At 38.0% G+C, this 23,457-nt stretch overlaps 2 protein-coding genes across 16 annotated transcripts in view; one reads left to right on the forward strand and one right to left on the reverse strand.

The window, feature by feature from the left end:
* The window catches only part of LOC106883986 (annexin A6), a 53,739-nt gene extending 52,758 nt beyond the window's left edge, over positions 1 to 981 (forward strand). For all 10 annotated transcript variants that reach the window (XM_089349937.1, XM_089349941.1, XM_089349936.1 and 7 more), the window contains one exon: positions 506 to 981. The gene's annotated coding sequence lies outside the window, so the exon portion shown is untranslated. The remainder of the gene's footprint in view (positions 1 to 505) is intronic.
* A 473-nt stretch (positions 982 to 1,454) lies between these two features.
* The window catches only part of LOC106884007 (speckle targeted PIP5K1A-regulated poly(A) polymerase), a 31,570-nt gene continuing 9,567 nt past the window's right edge, over positions 1,455 to 23,457 (reverse strand). For 3 of the 6 annotated variants that reach the window (XM_089349947.1, XM_089349948.1, XM_089349946.1), the window contains 9 exons: positions 15,318 to 15,517; positions 13,590 to 13,856; positions 12,094 to 12,208; positions 10,717 to 10,814; positions 8,751 to 8,995; positions 6,993 to 7,216; positions 6,063 to 6,161; positions 4,532 to 4,662; positions 1,455 to 3,063 (listed from right to left, as the gene is read on the reverse strand). In XM_089349947.1, the coding sequence (XP_089206073.1) occupies positions 1,849 to 3,063; positions 4,532 to 4,662; positions 6,063 to 6,161; positions 6,993 to 7,216; positions 8,751 to 8,995; positions 10,717 to 10,814; positions 12,094 to 12,208; positions 13,590 to 13,856; positions 15,318 to 15,517 (2,594 nt within the window). In that variant the 3' untranslated portion in view covers positions 1,455 to 1,848. Of the gene's footprint in view, positions 3,064 to 4,531; positions 4,663 to 6,062; positions 6,162 to 6,992; positions 7,217 to 8,750; positions 8,996 to 10,716; positions 10,815 to 12,093; positions 12,209 to 13,589; positions 13,857 to 14,490; positions 14,510 to 15,317; positions 15,518 to 20,019; positions 21,554 to 21,817; positions 21,954 to 23,457 lie in introns of those variants that run through there. The other 3 variants (XM_089349945.1, XM_089349949.1, XM_089349950.1) reach the window with 3 other exon arrangements.

Here is a 23,457-nt window from a genome sequence, read left to right on the forward strand (position 1 = left end):
TATTATAGTTTTTTTTAGTGTATTTACTTATTAAATTTTTCTATACGTGACAGAGGATTTTCATGGATGAGTTCATGAACTTTGGTTCTTTTCTCTAAAATTATATATTTATATATTTTATACTGTGAAACTTAATTTAATTTTTGATAAATTGAACTTAATTGAGTTTTTACCTGTAAATTTGGATTTTTATCCCTAATATTATTATATACACACACAGGAAATTGGTGTAGCAAATGTATATGAAATAACATATTTAAATTACAGTGTCACTTGTGCCATCATTGAAAGAAATTTTAATGGTCGAAGATATTCAGTATGTGTTAATATAAAGCCCCATCACAATAGAAAGAGCAATGTACTCTTAGCCAGTCGATCATTATAGCAACAGGTATATCTAGTGGAAATCATAGCTATGTATCTGTTTGAGATTTAATTAATAGCATATTTTTGATTTTTAATGCAATCAAAAGTAAGTTTTGTTTGAATTTTCTGCTTTTTACAGAGTGAACAGTTACTGGATCTGAAAACTGAACTAACCAAAATCCTTTCTCACACACGCATTTTCATGCTTTTGCAGTCAAATACTCTCTAACAAAGACACCTACATGCGTTCTCATAAACACACACTAACAAAAAAAAAAAAGTCAGTCTTTTACTTTACAATTATTATAAAGTCACTCTTTCTTAGACAATACAATGCTTATACAAAATACTTAAAAGTAATGTACAGACTTTCTCGCACATACACGCATAGGATTACACATTCACATACATTCACACAAATACATAACGTATTCCTCTCATGCATGCACCTAAACACATACATGCACTGCACATGCAGTTTTTATATGCTTATATATATTATATTATATATATGTGTGAAAACTTACTGTACAACTGTTCAACCAGTAAGGTTAGAATTGATTTCAATTAATGAATTACAAAGGACTAAAAATAAAAATCAACATGTTCAATTAATTAGTGTTTTTATTTTAATATTTAAATCGATATACCCCCCCCCCCCACTCTCTATACCCACTACTACACTGGCTACCTGAGGTGCCACCTGGACACCTCATCTCCTTCGAGATAACTCTTCATTCTCACTCTCAAACCTTTGCTAGAAACTAAATCCACAGCAGCAACTGTGTATTGAGTCATAGACAGTTTTGTGTTGGGCTAATTTGATAAGATAGCCATAACATAAAGGTACATTAAAGCTATATTACAAAGGGAGAGGTTTAATGGTATCAAACTATGTCTATGCCTTACCATTGCTTGACAAACAGCATTGTGTTTACGTTCCCATAACTTATTGCTTCAGCAAAACGAGACCAATAGAATAAGTATGAAGGTTAGAAAAAAAAAAAATGAAGTACTGGGGCCGATTCATTCAATGACTAAAACAAATAAAAGAAAGATTAGTAAGAAAACAAAGATAAAGATATAAATGAAATGTTTAATGAGAATTTATGTGAATATCCGTATATATATATATGAAATAAATATACAGTGACATTGAGAGCATCAGCAAAACTTAAATTTCGTCTTTTTTTTTTTAGGTTCTTTTTTTTTTTTCTTTGTTAAAAATATTTTTTTAAAATCCCCAACCCACTTAGGTTTTTTCTTTTTAAAAATATTATATAGCTTCTTGGTTATTGTTAATGTTTTTCTCAGATCAGATAAAAGATTTGTACAGATAAATTACAAGTAAAACTGTCTAAACAAAAAAGTAATAAATTAAAAAAAAAAACAGTTTGGGTCTTTTTTTTTTCTTTGTTTGTTTTCTCACTGAAAGACATGCGTTAATATTTTCCAGTTTTTACTTGAACCTCGTGATGGTATTCAGAGTGAGGAAAGATTCAAATCGTCTGTACAGTTTGAAATACACCATTTGGTAAAGTGTGACGAGATCATTCGGTTGAGGAAAGATATCAGAAAGTCATAGATTCCATGTGAAGGCTTCAAAGCCGCAGCTTTGTTGGACGTTAGAACCGGAGTGATATGAACCGAGACAGAGGTGAGGTTCATATATTCTACGTCAGGAATCACACTCAGCCGAAATATGGTTATTGGTTTTTCAGTGGAATCTTTCTCTGCGCTAATAATATGGTTGCTAATTTTTTTCTCTAGTTCGAAAGGAGTACAGTCGCCCTGGGCTATAAGTTTCTGTCGTACATTCTTTCGGTTGAACCAGATGTGGTGTTTAACAGTACAAACGAAGTCGATAAGTTCCTTTGAGTTTCCTTGTTTCCGCTTGGTGCCGATGTCGGACAACAAGTCAGCGCCTTCATGAACTTCTGTGATGGTGACTGCATCACTGCTGGGTCCGTCGCCAAGGAGGTTAGAATCCTTTTGGTTAGTTACGGGACTGTCACTTCCTTCAGTGCTTTCAATATTCATTGCAGTTTCTGAAGAATTGGATGATGATTGATCAAGATTCTTGAGGTTTTCTTTAAGCATTTCCTCCTCCTCTTTCTCCTCCTCCTTCTCTTGACTCTGCTTCAAAATATCACCGAGTTTCAAAATGCCAGGAGTGACATTTGTCTCCGATTCGTTACCAGTCGAAGGACTTGCATCTTTGGTTTTTTTCCTTTTCTTCTTTCCTCCTTTACTGGGAAATTCTTCATTGCTGCATTCTTGGTTCAAAATCGAGCTATCAATATCACACGTTTTAGAACATTCTATTAGAAGTAAATCACTCAATACCGTTTTCAAGAACACACAGAAAACTTTGCACCATAAAAGCTGGTTGCATTCTGATTCTTTTGAAAATTCTGTCAAATGTTTGTTTAAACGGCAGACATTGATAGGAAAATTAAGGAGAATTGGTTGAGCAAATGACTGTTTCTCCTTAAATCTTTCTCTCCCCTTAGGTGGTGGTTCTTCAACAACAAGAATACTAGGTATACCCCAAACATTTTTGTCAGATTTGGGTGTGGAAAGTTGAGTTTGAGCTTTGAAAAGTCCTTTTATAAAGTCCATTTTCACTTTGTCTGTAACATTTCCTGCAGTGTTGATTACCAAAATATAAGGATCTTGAACACAGACTGAGCTCAACTGAAAAGACAGACAAAAAAAGATTACATTTTAATTAACATTTTTTTTTCTGGTGGGTTTTCTTACTATTTCAACTGTTTTTCATGCTACTACATGGTGATGCTGCTTACATGTTACATGACCCAGATAATTACCTCACATATAATGTATTTGTGGCTATGTGCTTCTTAAGTTTGCTTCCCAACCACAAGGTTTCAGGTTCAGTCCTGCTGCCTGGCGCCTTGGGCCAACCAAAGCCTTGTGAGTGGATTTGGTAGACAGAAACTGAAAGAAGCCCATCGTATATAATATATATGTATGTTTCCTTGTCTTGACACTGATTGATTGTTGCAAATCTAATTTCCAGTATTCTGCAGAAACATGCCTGGCCATGGGGGAAATATAAGCTTATTTGAAAACAACGAAGCCCTAAAACCAATTTGGTGACAGGAACAGCATCTGGCCAGAGAAAATCCATCTCAATGACCTCCATCAAACCCATGCAAACATGAAAAAGTGGATGTTAAAGTGATGATATACAGAAACTGTATGAGGCCTTTTGTGTGTATTTATATAGCTGTATATTAAATTTCATTCAGAAGTCATCGGTCACTATCTAAGGACCTACACAATGGTTGCAAAGCAAACTTTATAACTACATAGCCATGCTTTATTTATGTCAGAGTCGCAAATGATTAATGGGTAGCTGGAGTCAGAGTCAGTAAAACTATACCGACTGCGACTCACAATGTCTTTATTCTTGAATCTAAACCAGTTATAACCTATAGGCCGACTCAAAGTACAAGCGTATGCACATACTTTGAGATATGTAGGCCACAATCACTTAATTACATAAAGAGGAGTCAGAGGTGCCAATAGTAGAGGACAATAAGCATGAACGGTGATTCCAGAAATTCCAAGTCAGAAACTATAGCCTAGAAGAGCTTGAAGAGGATGTCCTGCAAACCCTGGTGGAACAAAATCTCATCATAACTTGAGGAAGTAGCAGAGAAGCTGGAAATACACATTGAAAGGCAGTGTTATTTACTCAGCAAATATGATAAAATAATTTTAAAAAAAACATGGAGTGGCTGTGTGGTAAGTAGCTTGCTTACGAACCACATGGTTCCTGGTTCAGTCCCGCTGTGTGGCACCTTGGGCAAGTGTCTTCTACTATAGCCTCGGGCCGACCAAAGCCTTGTGAGTGGATTTGGTTGCCAGAAACTCAAAGAAGCCCGTCGTATATGTGTATATATATATATATATATATATATATGTTTGTCCCCCACAACATCGCTTGACGACCGATGCTGGTGTGTTTATGTCCCCCGTAACCTAGCGGTTCGGCAAAAGAGACCAATAGAATAAGTACTCAGCTTACAAAGAATAAGTCCTGGGATCGATCTGTTCGACTAAAGAGCGGTGCTCCAGCATGGCCACAGTCAAATGACTGAAACAAGTAAAAGAGAGATGACAAATTACTACAAACCTTAAAAGTTTTAAGCTCTGGATCATTTTCAAAGTTGGACCGTGGCAGAAGCTGGCCGGTGTGCGTTGATATCACAGTACTTTCATAGTCGATGTGTAAGTAGAAGTCAAAGAATTTATATAATAGAGTCTCTGCAAACATAGAAGTTACATATTTAAAGATTGACGATTGTAGGAGCAATAGTGAATGAAGAATAGTAGTAAATGAAATAACAGTAACATTAGAAACCCGGTTTGGTCATTGATGTATAATAATGTATATACCCCACTGATAGGCCAGTTGCTGTGGTATTTATCCCGAGGTAACATCTCATATGGATGTGCTGTGTTAAAGACATAGTGAATAGAGTGAGACAAAAATTGTCCTTGCAGTGGCCAGCAAGAATGCCAGATGCCTTTTGGCCATTTCAATGTGTACTTACAACCAGCCACATGCCTGGATGAGAATTCTTTGCCTCCAGTATAGGAGGCCATAAATAAAACGTTCACTGATATCATGAACAGCCATCTGACTGATTAAAAATCAAGTATATTCATTTGAGGCAGTATTAAATTAAAATAGCTATCTACATATTATACTAAATGTACACAAGCTATTGATATGCCAGTTGCTGCAGTATTTGTCCTGAAATAGTATCTCTCATGGATGCACCATGTTAAAAGCAATACATCTAGTCCACACGGTAAAGTGGTTGGCGTTTGGAAGGGCATCCAGCTGTAAAAAGCACTCAGTCGACTCTGCTGCGGCATCCAACCGCAAAAACTATGCCAAAAGAGACACAGAAGTATGGTGCAGTCTTCTACCTGGCCAGCTCCTGTTAAACCATCCAACCCATGCCAGCATGGAAAGTGAAAGCTAAATGATGAGGATTAGAGGGAGATGAAAAATCAAACACCAGATGACATTTTGATTTGGGGGGGGGGGTCTTCAACGATGTCTTAGTCTCTGACACAAGGGTTTAAGTTTTGAGAATAATGAAGAGGCGCAGGAGTGGCTGTATGGTAAGTAGCTTGCTTCCCAACCAGATGGTTCTGGGTTCAGTCCCACTGCATGGCACCTTGGGCAAGTGTCTTCTACTATAGCCTTGGTCCGACCAAAGCCTTGTGGGTGGATTTGGTAGATCGAAACTGAAAGAAGCCCGTCGTATATATGTGTGTGTTTGTGTTTGTCCCCCAACATTGCTTGATAACCGATGCTGGTGTGTTTATATCCCTGTAACATAGCAGTTCGGCAAAAGAGTCCGATAGAATAAGTACTAGGCTTACAAAGAATAAGTCCTGGGGTCGATTTGCTCGACTAAAGGCGGTGCTCCAGCATGGCCGAAGTCAAATGACTGAAACAAGTAAAAGAGTCAATTCTCTCAGCCCCCCACTTCGTTACTGGTCATTATTTTATCAATCCTGGAAGTATACAAAAGACAAAGTGTATCCCAGCAAGATTTGAAATCAGAATATAAATTGATGGAATTAAATAGCACCAGGAATTTTTCTCTGCTGTTCTATCGATACTGCCTTTTGCCTGAGCTTCTTACCTAAATTATCTGTGTTCTTGCTTGGTGGTAAAACTTGCTCTGGAGGTCTCTTGGGACAGGAATAGTTGCAGTCATCTACGATATTTGTTTCTTCTGGAGCTGTATAACAGATTCAGAGAAAAATGGTGAGGCAAGGAAAATGAATATAAAGTAACAATAACCTATCAAAGATAAGATTTTACATGTTTGATTATCATCTCTGTTTTGACAATCGTTTTCCACCAAGGTATGGGTTGATGAAACTTGTTAACAAAATAAAGTGTAACGGGTAAAGACCCCCTTCAGCTAGGAATGACCATGGGATTGCACTTAGAAAGTTACCCTCTGAGGCACAAATGTTTGCAAGGTTGTTTATGGAAGACCAGCAATCGCCCATGCATACCTGCGTCTCCTCTCCACGCCACTGATGTTATCCAAGGAAAAGGCAAAGGCCGATACAGCTTGGCACCAGTGACGTCTCAACTCAAAAAATTTTGGGAATCACTACTCTAGAGTGCAAAAGGGATACAGATCTGGAGGACAGAGAAGCAAATGGTATTCGCTGTACTTAATTCAGCAAGATCTCTCTTCAGTCTTAAAAACGTTACCTGTATCTAAAACAATCAATTGTGGTAATGTACAGAGTGTTGGAACTTAGCTCAACTTTTAAGGTCCCAAACAGTGACAAGGTATCACACTCACTTAACAAGAATACAGTTATCATATGCTTTCTCTATTGTGTGCATTTACGTCTTCTTATCTGTGATTTGGTGTTTGCACCTAATATAAAAACAGTCGAGCTGTATGTGTGAGAGGCTGGATTTGGTCAGTTTGAATATAGAAGAGGCAGAATATTTTGGCCAGTTTAAATGCTGAAGGGTTAATAAGACATATAAGAATAAAGACAACAAAAAAAAAAAAAGAGAGAAAGAAGAAAACGAAGGGACTTACTACACAGTTCTATAAGTTCTTTGACAGATGGTAGGACCGCAGGTTGAGTGTTTTGTAAGAAAAACAGAATAAGTAAGGTGATTGAATAGCTGGAAAAACTTGTGCCACCAATACTCGCTAACTTCTGGTACTTAGCCCATAACCGGATAATGCACACCAAAGGGGCGACCCTCCATTCATATGATGAGAAGTATTTGAGAAGAACTGTATTGTGTAATCCATTCCTTGAAGAATTAATTAAGCCAGAGGCTCGTTATAATACTTGCAATAATATTAATGGTTCGTTACAGACAGTTAAAGTAATCATACAAGAGGATCATGATAATAATTAGCAATAATATCAGAAGTTCATTACAAACATAGTAAGAACAATATCATAGAGATTCATTACAGAAACAATAATTTCTATTAAAAAAAGCAATTATAATAATCCATTCTACTATAGGCACAAGGCCTGAAGTTTTGGAGGAGAGGATTAGTCGATTACATCAACCCCAATGTTTCACTGGTACTTAAATTTATCGACCCTGAAATCATAATTTAAATATTGCATTAAAAGGCAAAGTCGACCATGGCAGAATTTGAACTCAGAATGACTGGTACCCTCCTACATTCTGTCTCTATTTAATCCTCAGTCATCACCTTCTCTTTGCCTTTTTGATCATGCCATCCTGAACAAGGAGTGAGAATTCTTTAGCCTTGCAGGATCATAAGGCAATCTCGCTTGCTTGTGTCATGATAAAATGCACCCAAAAGGTTGGTGAGTGAGGAGAAACGCTACCAGTTTGTGAGGACTCTTTTTGTTCAGCTGAGTAGATATTTAACAACACGAGGTGCCACATAAAAGCGCCCAGCACACACTGTAAGTGGCTGGCACTAGGAAGTACATCCAGCAGTTGAAAACACACCAGAACAGACTGGAGTCTGGTGCGGTTCCCCAACTTGTTAGCTCTGGTCAAACTGTCCAAACCATGCCAGCATGGACATTGGACATTAAATGATGGTGGCAATGAACCTTGCTATTGGTGCCATGATAAAATGCAACCATTGTACTCAGTAGTGATTAATGTTAGGAAGGACATCCAAAATAGAAACCATGCCAGTGTGTGTAAAATGATGATGCGTGTACCAGTAGATTCCATGCAGAAGCTATTCCTACAAGGCAAGTTACTTCTTCAAGGGACGTAACAGGCTAAGTTGGCCATTTTACATATGTTTCCAAACATATCGTTTAATGTTCAAATTTCCTGCTTCCATGGGTGAAACACTATCTTTTTGGAGGCAGATTTTATATAGTCATATGCCCTTTCTGTTGCCAACAATCACCTGTTTCTAATCAAATTAATATTTCCCTATGATCAGACATGTTTTTCAAAGAAGACTAGGAAAAAAAGAAAAAGAAAAAAAAACCCCTCACACTGCTTGTATAACAGCAATTCTTCTCGTTTACAACCATTGCATGATGTCAAGAAAAGGTCACACACAAACACACAAGTGTGCGTGTGCACGTACATCAACCAAATCCACTCACATGGCTTTGGTCAACCCAGAGCAATATCAGAAGATATTTGTCCAAAGAGCCACACAGTGGGACTGAACTTGAAACCACATAGTTGGGAAGCAAGCTGCTTTACCACACAGCCACAACTACACCTATATATTGAGGATTTCATTGATTAAATTTTTTTTTCAAGGCAGTGCCCCAGGAGGGCCAAAATCTAATGACAAACTCATAAAAAAATGAATAAAATTCCTTACTTGTTTTGGAGAGATAAGTCAAAGGTGATGTTGGATTTTTTGTGAATAAACCGGACAATTGGACACTGGACACTGGGTATGGGGAAAAAATTGCCAAATGTATCCCTGAGATGTTTACTCAAAATCTTTTGAAGAAATCGAACTTGTTTATAGGCTGTTAATTGAAGAAACTCGTCCATGGGAACCGCCTGGTTTTTAATAAATTTCAGACTGGGGCTAGCATCATTTGATTGTTCCTTCAACTCCTATAAAAAAAACATAAATGAATGAATGAATGTGTATGTAAAGACAGACAGGTAGAAAAGATCCAGACAGATCAGGTGATGCAGTATGATACAATGTCCTGTACTCACATTTTGAATGATGTGATGTTGAAAGAACCCTTTGACAACAAAGAACATCATAATATAGAGCTGAATAAGCAGTATGGCAACAGGGCTGGTGTACCACCCTCGGCAGCAAATGTCTTCTATCAGAGAGCCAGGTCAATCAAAGCTTTGTGGTTGAAATTTGGCAGAACATCAGAAGGGCTGTTACTGTTCTAGAGAATTCATGAGAGACTTGGTTGCCTTCAATGAAGTACACACTGTTGCAAGCATTTGAGCTAGATATCCTGTTTGAGGATGACTTCCCCCTCATCTCAGAAGCCATGAAAAGGGCTGTAGATATAACCACTCTGCTTCTGGTATTATGACAATTGACATATGCAATTTTTTAATTATAAAGAGCAAAGGCAAGGACCTTGAGAATCAACTGAAGAAAGAAAATTCTGGTAAATAGGAGAGGGGTGTGTCTGAGAAGGAGAAGTGGCAATGTTTCAGGTGTTGAAAAGCTAATGTATGGTATAGAGACAAGCATAGGTGTTTTGTCATTGAGCGGAATACAAGGCTAAACTACATTGTATAAGGGCGGGTGGTAGTACCTAGGAAGGATGTAGCCACTTCATCTTGTGTAAACCATTTAATTAAAAATACACAACATGCTATGAAAGGAAACAAAAAGATGTGAAACAAGTACTAAAATCTTTGGAATGATTAAAGATGCCAGAAAAATAAAATTAAAAAAAACCTCACCCAAACAGCCCCTAATACTGTGCTGGGTTGTATGATACCAAGAATAGGGGTAAAGAAACAGCATAAATAAAACCCTAGTATTTTAAATTGACTTTCTACCTTGTAATTGCAAAATTAGATTAATACTCATTATCTCACCCTGGACATAAGTTTACAGGGTAAAGATGTTTTGTATTCCACACTGACCACTCTTACTTGCCTCCAGTCCATCTGTGAATTACAATATTGATAATGAGACTAGGCAAAAGACTACTACTGCTGCTGCCGCTGCTACCACCACCATCACTACTACCATTGTCAAGCTAAGACTATGTGAGTGATTCAGTTGAAATAGAAATATCTTTCTTGAGCGAGGTCATTGCCAGCGCCGCCGGACTGGCTCCTGTGCAGGTGGCACGTAAAAAACACCATTTTGACCGTGGCCGTTGCCAGTACCATGTGACTGGTCCTCGTGCCGGTGGCATGTAAAAGCACCCACTACACTCTTGGAGTGGTTGGCGTTAGGAAGGGTATCCAGCCGTAGAAACTCTGCCAGATCAGATTGGAGTCTGGTGTAGCCATCCGGTTCACCAGTCCTCAGTCAAATCGTCCAACCCATGCCAGCATGGAAGGCAGACGTTAAACGATGATGATGAAGCCATGCGCTACTGTCTGAAAAATAAAAGTCAGGATGCTCATGGCTGGAATGTCTTTGTAGATCAGTTCAATCAGGGTCAAGATGGGAACCAAACAACAACAACAATTACTACTGTTGCTGCTACCGGTTTATCATTCCCAGATTCTAATGAGAGGACATTTTCCCAATAGGACATGTGAAGGGATCAAACCCAGAATTTGAGAAGCAAATCTGTATTGGAAATGATTTTGCAGACAATGAAGGCAGTGTGACTCACTTTAGGCATTGGTCTATGAAGATCCAGGAACACATCGATATCACAGCCTCTAACACCAAATCCATTAACCGAAGATCCAAAGAGACTAACAGAACAACCTAGAAATATATTATAACAAAATAGAAATAAAAAGCTCAAGTTAGATAAGAAAAAAAATAAAAACAACAAAAGCAATTTCATTATTTTAAAATATTAACAAGGGATATTATTCCTTCCAACAGGCATGGCTGTGTGGTAAGAAGTTTGCTCACAAACTACATGGTTTGCAGTTCACTTCCACTGAGTGGCACCTTGGGCAAATGTCTTCTACTATAGCCTCAGAACAGACCAACTAAAGCCTTGTGAGTGGATGTGGTAGATAGAATCTCAGAGATACCCAACAAGTGTGTGCGTATTCAGACGCATGCATGTTACTGTCTCTTTGGTTTTATGTCACATGATAGTTCAATGTTTTATGTTTCCAATCTTCTGTGATAACATGTCTGGTCATGGACAAATATTACCTAGCATAAGGGTTGGTGACAGGAAGAGCATCCAGCCATAGAAAACTCTGCCTAAACGAATTGTCTGACTTATGTGAGCATGAAAAAGTGAATGTTAAAACAATGGGGGGAAAAAATATTAATAATTTCTTCTCACAAAGAGACTAAAATTATGAAATGAAATAAAAACTGATAAGATAAATTTAGAATTTAAAAAAAAAGTTTAGCCAGAAGGGAAGGCAGAATCTATGATCTTTTACAGGGATTCAGAAAGTGAGAAGGGTTCAACTTATTTATTTATCTGCTACAAGGTGGTAATTAGAAGTTTACATGAAGAAAAACAGAAAATACAAAATGGAAATTTTCTTCTAAATTAGTCAACAAAAATGGGCACAGGTATGGCTGTGAGGTTACCAAAACTTGCTTTGTAATCACGTGGTTTTGGGTTCAGTCCCACTGTGCAGCACCTTGGGCAAGTATCTTCTACTACAACTTTGAACTGACCAATGTCATGTGAGCGAATCTGGTAAGCAGAAACTGAGTGGAAGCCTGCCGTATGCTTTATTTTTTTCTAGCATCCATGTTCCATGCTGTGTGAATGTGCATACGTCTTTGTGCCACCACTTGACAACAGGTGTTAGTTTGTTTACATCCCTGTAACTTAGCAGTTCAGCAAAAGACACAGAGTAAGTACCAGTCTTAAAAAATAAGAACTAAGGTCGATCTGCTTGACTAATTCAGCAGCAATGGCTGCTGTCCAATGACTAAAGTAATCACAAGATAGAAGCTAAAAGATGAAAATATAAAATTTCTCATATTTTTAAATAAAAAATAAACCAAACTCCTAGAAAATTCTCTTTTGAGTTTTTAAATTAGTTTTAGATTAATTAATTACCAGGAAAATAAGGATTCAAAATATTTCGGAAAAGCTTGCAAAACTCATCTCTCTTCTGCAGTTCTTTATCTGTCAATCGTAGCTGTTTGAATAGAAGCATGATTTGTTCATCAACCTGCAGATAAAAATAGAAATTTAGCTATGATTACCAAAATATTCCATCAAAGATGTTGGCAACATTGTAAATTGTAAAGGTTGTGGGTATTCTCAGAGATAGTGAAATGGGAGTGAAGGCGCAATGGCCCAGTGGTTAGGATAGCGGACTCGTGGTCATAGGATCGCAGTTTTGATTCCTAGACTGGGCGTTGTGAGTGTTTATTGAGCGAAAACACCTAAAGCTCCACGAGGCTCCAGCAGGGGATGGTGGCGAACCCTGCTGTACTCTTTGACCACAACTTTCTCTCACTCTTACTTCCTGTTTCTGTTGTACCTGTAATTCAAAGGGTCAGCCTTGTCACACTGTGTCACGCTGAATATCCCCGAGAACTACGTTAAGGGTACACGTGCCTGTGGAGTGCTCAGCCACTTGCACGTTAATTTCACGAGCAGGCTGTTCCGTTGATCGGATCAACTGGAACCCTCGACGTCGTAAGCGATGGAGTGCCAACAACAACAGTGAAATGGGAGGAAAAAAAAGGTTTTATGTTGTGATATATATTGGAATCTATGTTGTCTTTCTTACTTTTCAAGGTATATAAAATACCGGAATAGGACGACTGGGCACAGATGATTTGGTGAGGGCCCAGAGAGAGAAAAATAAAAATAATTTATTGAAATGAGAGAGAGAAAAAAAAAAAAAAAAAAGTTAAAATATTGAATTATCTCCCTTTACCGAACAAAAGTACATTGCATAAAATTATAAAAAGATCAATAAATTGCAAAATTTACAATTACCATCGTTTAACGCCCCCACCCCCATGCTAGCATGAGTGGGACGGTTTCACAAGAGCCGGCCAGGCAGAAACTTGCACCAGACTTTTGTGACTTTACAGCTGGATGCTCTTCCTAACACCAACCACTTTAGAGTGTAGACTGGGTGCTCTTAAGCGGCGGCGGCTGCTGCTGCTACTACTACTACAACCACCACTACTACCACCACTATTACTACTACCAACACCACTACTACTACTTTGTTAATTTATGAACATAGGCATAGGAGTGGCTGTGTGGTAACTTGCTGCCTTAGTAATAATAATAATAATAATAGCATACAAGAACGTAAACCTCCGCCGAGGCAACACCAACGTCCTCTCAATGATTAGCCAGAGATGGTTTTTAAAATGAGACTATCTGAAATAAACTTGACTTCTCTCACAAATGAGAATACTAAAAATGAACCCAACCACTCTCAAAAATTAAGTAAAAAAAGCCTGAAAGTTTCATCCGAATCCATCCAGCAGTTTTTGTGATATCTTGTCCACAGATAAACAAACAAACACGACTAAAAACAATATCTCCACCTTCACTAAGGTGGAGGTAATAATAATAATACTTACAGTGTCTTTCTCCAAAATTTCCTTCTGCAGATTTGCAATGATGTCTTTGACATGAACCTGTTCAAGCGGCTGAATATGTTTACCCCTCTTCTTCACTGGTGTGACTTTACGCTGGCCGGACTGACCGGGTCGATAGGGGAGTTGGGCATTAAATTTCATTCTTTTCGGTTGTACACGGATGAAATGCTTGCCAAAACAATGTTGTTTGTATCTTAGAACATGCGAAGCAACAGCCAGGTTTTCAAATTTAACAAATGCAAATGGACCCTTGGAAACAAAAAAAAAATTAAAACAAAATATTAAATTTTTTACACACACACACAAAGTGATAATTCAAATCAACTGAATACTCCATGGATATCCTTAACCTTTGCCCATCCAAAACATTTTTATAAGTGGATTCTAAATATCCAGGTTTCTTGTCCTGTACATCACATATAATGTACTACATTTAAATATATATATATAAAACAGAAAAGATATGACAAAGGAATAAACGATTATCTTTTGAACTGTTGTTTCCACTATAAGATGTGGTGGGCTTTGCCCATGCAAGTGGCACGCAAAAAGCACCCAGGACACTCTTAAATAGAAACCGTGCCACAACAGACATGTCAGCATAGAAAATGGACGATTTGACTGAGGACTGGCAAGCCAGAAGGCTGCACCAGACTCCAATCTGATCTGGCAGAGTTTCTATAGCTGGATGCCCTTCCTAACGCCAACCACTCCGAGAGTGTAGTGGGTGCTTTTACATGCCACCGGCACGAGGGCCAGTCACACGGTACTGGCAACGGCCACACTCAAAAAGGTGTTTTTTACGTGCCAGCGGCACTGGCAACGACCTCGCTCGAATGATTTTCTAACGTGCCTATAAAAATACAGAGGATGTTTTATATACACTTCAAATAGCTATGGAGGTCCAGTAGTGTGAAACAGGAATCAAAGGAGTCCATGGGTAAAAAGCAGTTGAGAATCACAGCCATAGGTAATTTTTATATCCTGTCACAGGTTAGTATTATGCAGCAGAGGTTAAATCAACGTGTTCACATGACACATTTTGTGAGACTACCAAAACACTCTCCCCGACTACTACTCTTTATAAGAGTTCGGCTAGTCCATTCTTCCAATACGCTAGGGGTGCCAATGACTCCCACCACAACACAATCCCTTTGAGATTGATTTCCATTGGAAGTTAATATTATTTTTATTTATTTATTTTTCTTCCATCACATCTCCCTTTTTAAGATTTTCCTCCAAGGGAAACTTAATATTTCTTTCATTTAGGCAGTACTTCCATGCTAAATAACTTTTCTTTGGTTTCATACCCCACAAAAATTTAAACGTTCTATGCAAGCTTCAAATATCTCATTACCACTTTTATATCCTGCCACAGGCTGGCATACATAAATTATGCAGCTTAATCAATGCGCTCACACGATGTACTTCGCGAGACCACCAAAATGCTCTCCCCAACCAACCACTACTCTTTATAAGAGTTCAGGCCAGTCCATTCTTCAATCTGCCAGGGGTGTCAAAGACTCTCGCCACAACAGCAATAAACTACCATGTAAAATGGGATCTAGTCTCATGTAAAGCAAAAATATGACAATAATTGTGATGCAGAATTTGAGTGGTTGGTCCAGTGTTCTAACTGTCCCCGTTGTACCCTTTAATCAAAACAGGATAGAAAAGACAATGAAGAAATAATGATGGTAACGTGCTCACCCATGAGTTATTCTGATCAACATATGTAACATCAACAACTTTACCAAACTGCATGAAATAGTTGTACAACGCATCTTTGCCAACGTTTCGAGAAAAGCCTGTCACATGAACACTGTGGGCTGCTTCCAGTAAACAAGAATGAAAAGCTTCAGCCCGACTCAAATGTTTCTCACTTGTTTTGTGTGCCTTCAAAGCTCCTTCTGTAGAAAGAAGAAGAAAAAAAAGTTGAAATAAAAACACACACACAAGAACAGCCTACCTATAACAACATATTACTCTAAACTCTTTTTATTTTATTTTTTCTATTTGAAAAGGGGAATCTTTCCCAAAATATTATCAGATTATTATAAAACCTGTGTAAAGTAATACAATATTCTTTCTCTGTTTTCCTTTACTGACATCACCTTACATATTTTTTTTATATAATGTCTCACCTGCATTCCTCAAAGGATTTTTTTTCAAACATTTATAGAATTCATTCACATTGAAAAGCTTCAAGCTCGTCACACTACTCTTTCAGAAATACAAGAGACAGTGAAAGTAAAACAGACTTAAAGAGACGAAGATAGGAAGGTGGAAGAGGCAGAATTAGACAGAGACAGGTTAGTAGCCACTTAGACGACTGACTGGAGAAAATTACAAGAGAGAGATATATGTACTAAAAACTGCAATGTTTATATCCAGCATGGGGGTAATTAAAAAAGACTAATTCTTCTCCATGAAGTGCCCAACTCTATGTGTCACAATGTCACAAGTTACTCTGCAGAAACTGAACAAAATGGGCTGCAAAACCCCACCCCACCCTTCTTACTTTCCATCTGATTCCTTTTTCAAGCATCTCAGTAACTTTCTGCAAAGGGTTTTTTTTATAACAAGAACCAAAAGTCAGCTCAAGACATCATTATTATCATTATTTAACGTCTGCTTTCCATGCTGGCATGGGTTGGATGGTTTGACTGAGCACTGACAATCCAGGAGGCTGCATCAGGCTCCAATTTGATTAGGCAAGGTTTCTACAGCTGGATGCCCTTCCTAACGATTACCACTCAGAGTGTAGTGGGTGCTTTTTACGTGCCACCAGCAGAGAAGCCACTCAAGCGGCACTGGCATCGACTATGCTAGAATGGTGCTTTTTACATGCCACTGCTATGGGAGCCAGACAGGTGGCACTGGCATCGACCAAAGAATTCATTGGTTCAAAGAACCCCAAGTTCTATGCTACCACAAATAAATAGACTTAATTTTATACAAGTAATTAGCATGAAATAGTGATGAGAAATAGACAAACTTTATGTTAGTTCAGTGGTTCTCAACCTGTGGGCTGCAAAGGTAGTACTGGGGGGGGGGGGTCCATGGGAAAACTCATTTAAATAAAAGGGGTCCTTGGTAGTGGAAAGATTGGGAACCACTGCATTAGTTCAAATATGTGTGTGACATTGTTGACAAGATAAGGATTTCTGTATTCTTAGAGGTAATCAATGAAAATACCATCTTCTTTACTTGCTGGGTTGTTGTTGTTGTTGTTGGCACTCCGTCGCTTACAACGACGAGGGTTCCAGTTGATCCGATCAACCGAATAGCCTGCTCGTGAAATTAACGTGCAAGTGGCTGAGCACTCCACAGACACGTGTACCCTTAATGTAGTTCTCGGGGAGATTCAGTGTGACACAGAGTGTGACAAGCCTGGCCCTTTGAATTACAGGCACAACAGAAACAGGAAGTAAGAGAGAGAAAGTTGTAGTGAAAGAGTACAGCAGGGGTCACCACCATCCCCTGCCAGAGCCTTGTGGAGCTTTAGGTATTTTCATTCAATAAACACTCACAACGCCCGGTCTGGGAATCGAAACCGCGATGCTATGACCGCTTGTCCGCTGCCCTAACCACTGAGCCATTGCGCCTCCTCATATATATATATATATATATATATATATATACACACATAGAAACACAGTAACTAGCTTAATATATAGAAATTTTTCATAAAACATTAATGTTTCAAAATGAGATTAAGAAAATATAAAGGGTGTTGACTGTAAGTCTTGGTGCAAAAATATCTGTAGTTTTTAAATCATCAATTTTTAAAACAGCATATCTCGACTAGAGTCTAATGTTGGCTAGCCCATAAAAATTTTCCCTAATGTTCAACCCTATTTTTAGTAATTTCATATGTTGAAAACGTTAGAAATAATTAAACCTATGCTTTTATTATTTGAATAGACATACCTCATGCTTTATTATTAAATAATCATTAATTTCATTACGATGAATGTTTCTGAACTGCTGTCAAGTAAGAATAGGGTTGTTACAATGATATATTCAAAGTTGCAGTATGTACAAAGAGAAGCTTTTCATCAGAGAATGTTCATAATTAACAGCAGAGATTTTGCAGATATCAGCATAAATTTAACCACGAGCTATTTCTAAATTCTTTATTTTTACTTAGTTCCTCACCAACAATGCCTACCTATCTTTGCCCCCACCCACCCACATGTCAGCTCCCTCCCTTACACATCATTATCGCTATTCTGCTGTACCCCCACTTTTTTCTGTACAGTCAGTCATCTTCTACTCCCCACAACTCATATATCAGTTGTCACACCCACTCCTTATCTACCCTTCAAACCCTATCTCATCTTTGGTTTTCGCTGCCACCGATATTCTTGGTTCCTCTGTCTCCACCACACTTCTACTCACTGTGTACCCTGAGGGTTCATCCACACATGCCACCATCACTATCTTTATAGCTTTCCAGTCCCATCCAATCATTCTCCCCCTCAAGTGTTGAGTAATCATGAAACCCTTCAACGGTAAGAAACCTGTTCTGCTCTGGCCAACTTCTCACCTCCCAACACAAAGCCCCCACCCATTCGGGTTTGTAGTCTTGCAAGCTGCTACATGGCAGCTTAGTTCTAGTATAACATGACTGAAAACATCCAGCACATGGTGTAAAGTGGTTGGCAAATGATACAGCACCCAAGGACTGCAGAAGCATTGCCAAAGCAGATTCTGCAGTCCTTGGACCCACTGGGTGCTGGTCAAACCGTCCAACTCATGCCAACACAGACATCAAATGATGACAATGAGAACAGGATCAACCCTTTAGCGTTCAGATTAATTTGTCGAAAGTAATCCTTATTTATTCACATTAAAAAAAATTTATCTGATATTATTTTGTAGCTTCAAGATAGGAAAGATGTAATTGCTTATTTTTAGAATGACATTGTAGGGTAGGTGCGAGATGCTGGTTCTGGCCAGTTTGAGCATAAAATGTGTAGAATATTTGGGCCGGATACAGCCGGTTTAAACACTAAAGGGTTAAGTACAAGACAGACAGGCTATAGACCAGTGTTTCTCAACTTTTTTTTACCCTTGTGTAACCCTTAAAATAAATTACATGTCTCAAGGAACCCCTACGCAAAAAAAAATTATATACCATATCTTTCTCATATTTTTTTCATTGTATTTCACATGATAAATATATATCATTCAACCACGTTAGTGGTTGAATATATTCTTAAGTCAACCATTTTGTCAATCACAGCAGCTTCCAAGCTTCCCCACTAATTCAGTTCTCAACTAAATTGCAAACTGTTAATAGTTTCAAAGAGGACATCTCCTCAGCTACACTTTGGCATAAATAGTTTGAGATTTGGTTCAGTAGACAAAAAAGTTACATCAAAATATGTGAGACCTCAAGGTGGGCAGTAAGGCAGGTATTCATCTTCAATTAACATAAATTTTTTAATTTTAAAATAAAAGTATACCTTTTTTAGGCTTAAACGATAGAAAAAAGCATGAGGAATTCAGAATTGTTAGTCGCATTGAACAAAAATGTCATGAAATGTAAAATAAGGAAATAAGTAAGGGAGTAAAGCCCCAAGCAATAAGAATATATTTCTAAAATGAATGTTTACATTGAGGCGGTGAGCTGGCAGAAACGTTAGTGCGCCAGGTTGAATGCTTAGCAATATATAATCAATAGTATGTTGTGCATGTATAGTAACATTACGATCATGAAATTAGCATTAGCTTATCTCACTCTTTCTCATGGAACCCCTAGGAACCTTTTGTGGAACCCCAGTTGAGAAATGCTGCTATAGACCATGCACAGTAATTTAAGGAAGCAGTGAACACTTATTCCTAAGCCAACATTTTTCTATTCTTATTTCAAATGTGAAAGCTTTTGTGTAGAAGCTGATGCAGAGTACAAAGTTTCCAGTTTCAGGGAAAAGTACAAAGGTGATCTCTAAATTAGAAAATTACTATTTTTAAATCTCACAACGTGAGATATTCAGCAACAATACTCTTGGAGTAAAGATTGTTTAGAAATAGTAATTTTCTAATTTATAGATCAGTGACTAATTGTCACTTTGAAAATTATATATTTTGAAAGGGGAATTTGGCAGCGCCACCTCTAGCCAAACAACTATTCTGTGCTGATGAAGGGAAATAACCTGGAAATCACGATACACAGATATTGTTTTGAGCTGAGTGGGGGTGCTAGATTCCCTTGTTTGAAAATATAAGGACACAGATCGTGCTGTATAGCCAGCTGGAGATGATGTCTCTTGGGGCTAAATTACAGCAACATTCATCCTAAACCAGGACTGCCATGTTATGTTGGCAAACAGTCTTTACTCCAAAGGTGATCTCTTTTACACATACATATAAATATTTCTATCGCAACAGTGAAGTTACTTACAATACAATATTGAGTAAAAACGGTAAAGTGATAAGTATTCAATCCCATTCTAATGTTCTTTTTACTTTTATTCTTTTACTTGCTTGTCATTTGACTACAGCCATGCTGGAGCACTGCCTTTAGTCGAACAAATCAACCACAGGACTCATTCTTTGTAAGCCCAGTACATATTCTACCAGTCTCTTTTGCTGAACTGCTAAGTTAAAGGAATGTAAACATACTAGCACTGGTTGGGAACAAACACAGACACACAAGTATATACGATGGGCGTCTTTAAGTTTCTGTCTATCAAATCCACTCACAAGACTTTGGTCGACCTGAGGATTATAGAAGACACTTCCCCAAGGTGCCACACAGTGGGATCAAAACCCGGGTAAAATTTTTATATTAACACCCGCACGATTTTCACTAAGACAAAAAAAAAAAAAAAAGAAAATCTCGGATTTTTTGCATGGAATCAAAGTACCCTAACCTCCTAATATGCTGCAAATGCCTAATTTTGGTTCGGAAAAAAGGTGGGAAGCGAGGGGGGAATACATTTAATAACGAACCATGTAATTCACACTCTGGAAAATTTAGTTGTTAAAATGTTTTGTTTTTTTTTCTTAAATACACAAGATATATAGTCTATAAATTTAGGATGTTTTTGAAAGATATATTTTTTCATCAGAATATATATACTTTCTCACACAACAATTAAAATATATTTATTTTAAATCGTTCATCTTTCTCTCAACACCGCACCCACACACAAAAATTAGTTTGGGCGCGATTTTCTTTTTTTATTCCTTAGGAAAAATCGTGTGAGTAAAAAGATCAATGGAAGTGAAGGGGTGTGAATTTTCCGAGGCTTCCACTTCACCCCACTCCGTTTTTCGGACCCCGCCAAAGGGTTTTGTAGCATATAAGGAGGTCACAGGAATTCATTCAATGAAAAAAAAAAAAAAAATTGCAACTCAGGCGCAGGAGTGGCTGTGTGGTAAATAGCTTGCTTACCAACCACATGGTTCCGGGTTCAGTCCCACTGCGTGGCACCTTGGTCAAGTGTCTTCTACTATAGCCTCAGGCCGACCAAAGCCTTGTTAGTGAATTTGGTAGACGGAAACTGAAAGAAGCCCGTCGTATATATGCATATATATGTATATATGTGTGTGTATGTTTGTGTATCTGTGTTGGTCCCCCCAACATCGCTTGACAACCGATGCTGGTGTGTTTACGTCCCGTAACTTAGCGGTTCGGCAAAAAGAACCCGATAGAAGTACTAGGCTTACAAAGAATAAGTCCTGGGGTCGATTTGCTCGACTAAAGGCGGTGCTCCAGCATGGCCACAGTCAAATGACTGAAACAAAAGAGTGAAAAAGAGTAAAGAGTAAACGAAAATGATATCCTGTCCTTTTATAAATATGTCCTCCACTCACACAATTTACCGAAAATAATGTGACTGACTCTTTCAGAGCTTTCACTTTCGCCAACGAACTAAAATGGCATCGGTTAAAAGTGAAAGACGCAATAAACGAACACGAAACATGCCCTCGTTTTGGTTTTGATGCAAAACTTCAAAGCTGTTCGTAACGTTATTTCGTTATGTTCGAGATTTCGTAACCGTTCCAATAGCTTAAGTGATTTAAAGTTTGTCACAAGAACAGGAAGATTGCAGACGTCCCTGGGGGTAAAATGGGCATTGTTGATTACAAACACTAATATCGTATTTTTCCATGTGAGCAACAATAACTTCCGTGGTTAGTCCGAAGAAATGAGACAATCCCATGATTCTGGATGCAATCAAGTTGTGTGGTACCTTGGGCAAGGGTTCTTCTATTGTATCCGCACGACCAAAACCTCGAGTAAATTTGATAGACAGAAGCCGAAAGAAATCCGTCGTGCATGTGCGTCCCGCCCCCAACACTGTTTGACAACATGAGTTGGTTTGTTGACGTCTCCGTAACTTAGCTGCTCGGCAAATGAGACCGCAGCGGGGGTAAAGAATACTTACACCACCCGTTTTCGGTGTAACAAAAACTGTAACACTAATCACCGGGTGTACGTATTCTTTACTTTCGCCCGAGACCGTTAGAATAAGCATCAGCCTAAGAATAGAATAGAATAAAACCTAAGTACTTGGGTCAATTTATTTGAGAGAAATCCTTGAAGGTGGTGCCCCACCCAAAATGGCTGAAACAAATGAGAAAAACTCTTTCACTTTCGCCAATAAACCGAAAAGGCAGCGGTAAAAGTGAAAACAAGACGAAGTAAAAACGCAATTAACTAAGAACCAAATAACACGCAAACTTCATTCATTATAAACGTTCTCGTTTTTAATTTGATGCAAAAATTTATAAGATCTTTAAGAATTTCGATGTTTCCATAGTTTATGTGATTTAACACATATCAAACGGACATCGTTAACAAGCACAGTTAAAGCATAGATGTCCTTGGAGATAAAAAAAAAAAAAGGCCATTGCTGATTAACTACACAATTATCGTGCTATTTTTCCATGTGAGCAACAATAAATTTCTTGGTTAGTCTTAAGATAAAGGATAGGGCTCACGGCCTTTCTATGAGTATAAGATAACTTAAGAAACCTATCCATATATAGTGACACTGTTAACTCTCTCTAACTTATCAAACATTAGGCAGTTGTATATACACAATACACATGCATTTGTAATTTGTCACACATTCCCGCACACATACGAATATCTGCAAATTCCGGTTGCTTTCGTTATTAAAGAGATCGCATAGTGAAAGACTATGTCAGACATGTGCAACCTGCGGCCCGCGGGACTTTCTGCAAGACACGCCTGACGAAAAGTTAACTTTTATTTTTAGCAGTGCGGCTCGCTTTTCAAAAATAAAACAAAGTAAAAAGATGACCTATGCTCGCCCTATGTGATCGAATGACCTGCAAGAAATAGCAGTCAAATCTCTTAAACATCTTACAGTATTGAATAAATAAATAAATAAATAAAATAGAAACTCTTAAGATAAGCTGGTTCAAAGATCACTACACTTGAAAATAAGAGTTCACGGTTTTTATGGAGGGAATACTTTGATCGTGGACCAAGTTGCTCGTAACCGACCCGAGAGTAAACAGTAAAAACTTTAGCGACTTTAGTAAGAATATGTTCCCAGATAACTAATACGGTAAAACATTGGTAGAGACGGACTAACATTTACAGCAGCGTGGAAGAGACAGATTGGCCATTCAAAAACACAACGACTGTTAATCTTATTTAAACATGTATTACTTTTAATTCGGTGTCAAAACTGAATAAACGTTTAAGTTAACAGTTTTTGTGCATGCTTTCGAATGGTCTAATGCAGTGGTTCTCTCTATCAAGCACCCCATATATTTAAACGAGTTTTTCCACGGACCCCTTTTAATATGCTTATCCTTTTATATATATATATATATATATATATATATATATATATAT

This window comes from Octopus bimaculoides, chromosome 3 (assembly GCF_046866305.1).
Source record: "Octopus bimaculoides isolate indiv1 chromosome 3, ASM4686630v1, whole genome shotgun sequence".
Taxonomy (NCBI): domain Eukaryota; kingdom Metazoa; phylum Mollusca; class Cephalopoda; order Octopoda; family Octopodidae; genus Octopus; species Octopus bimaculoides.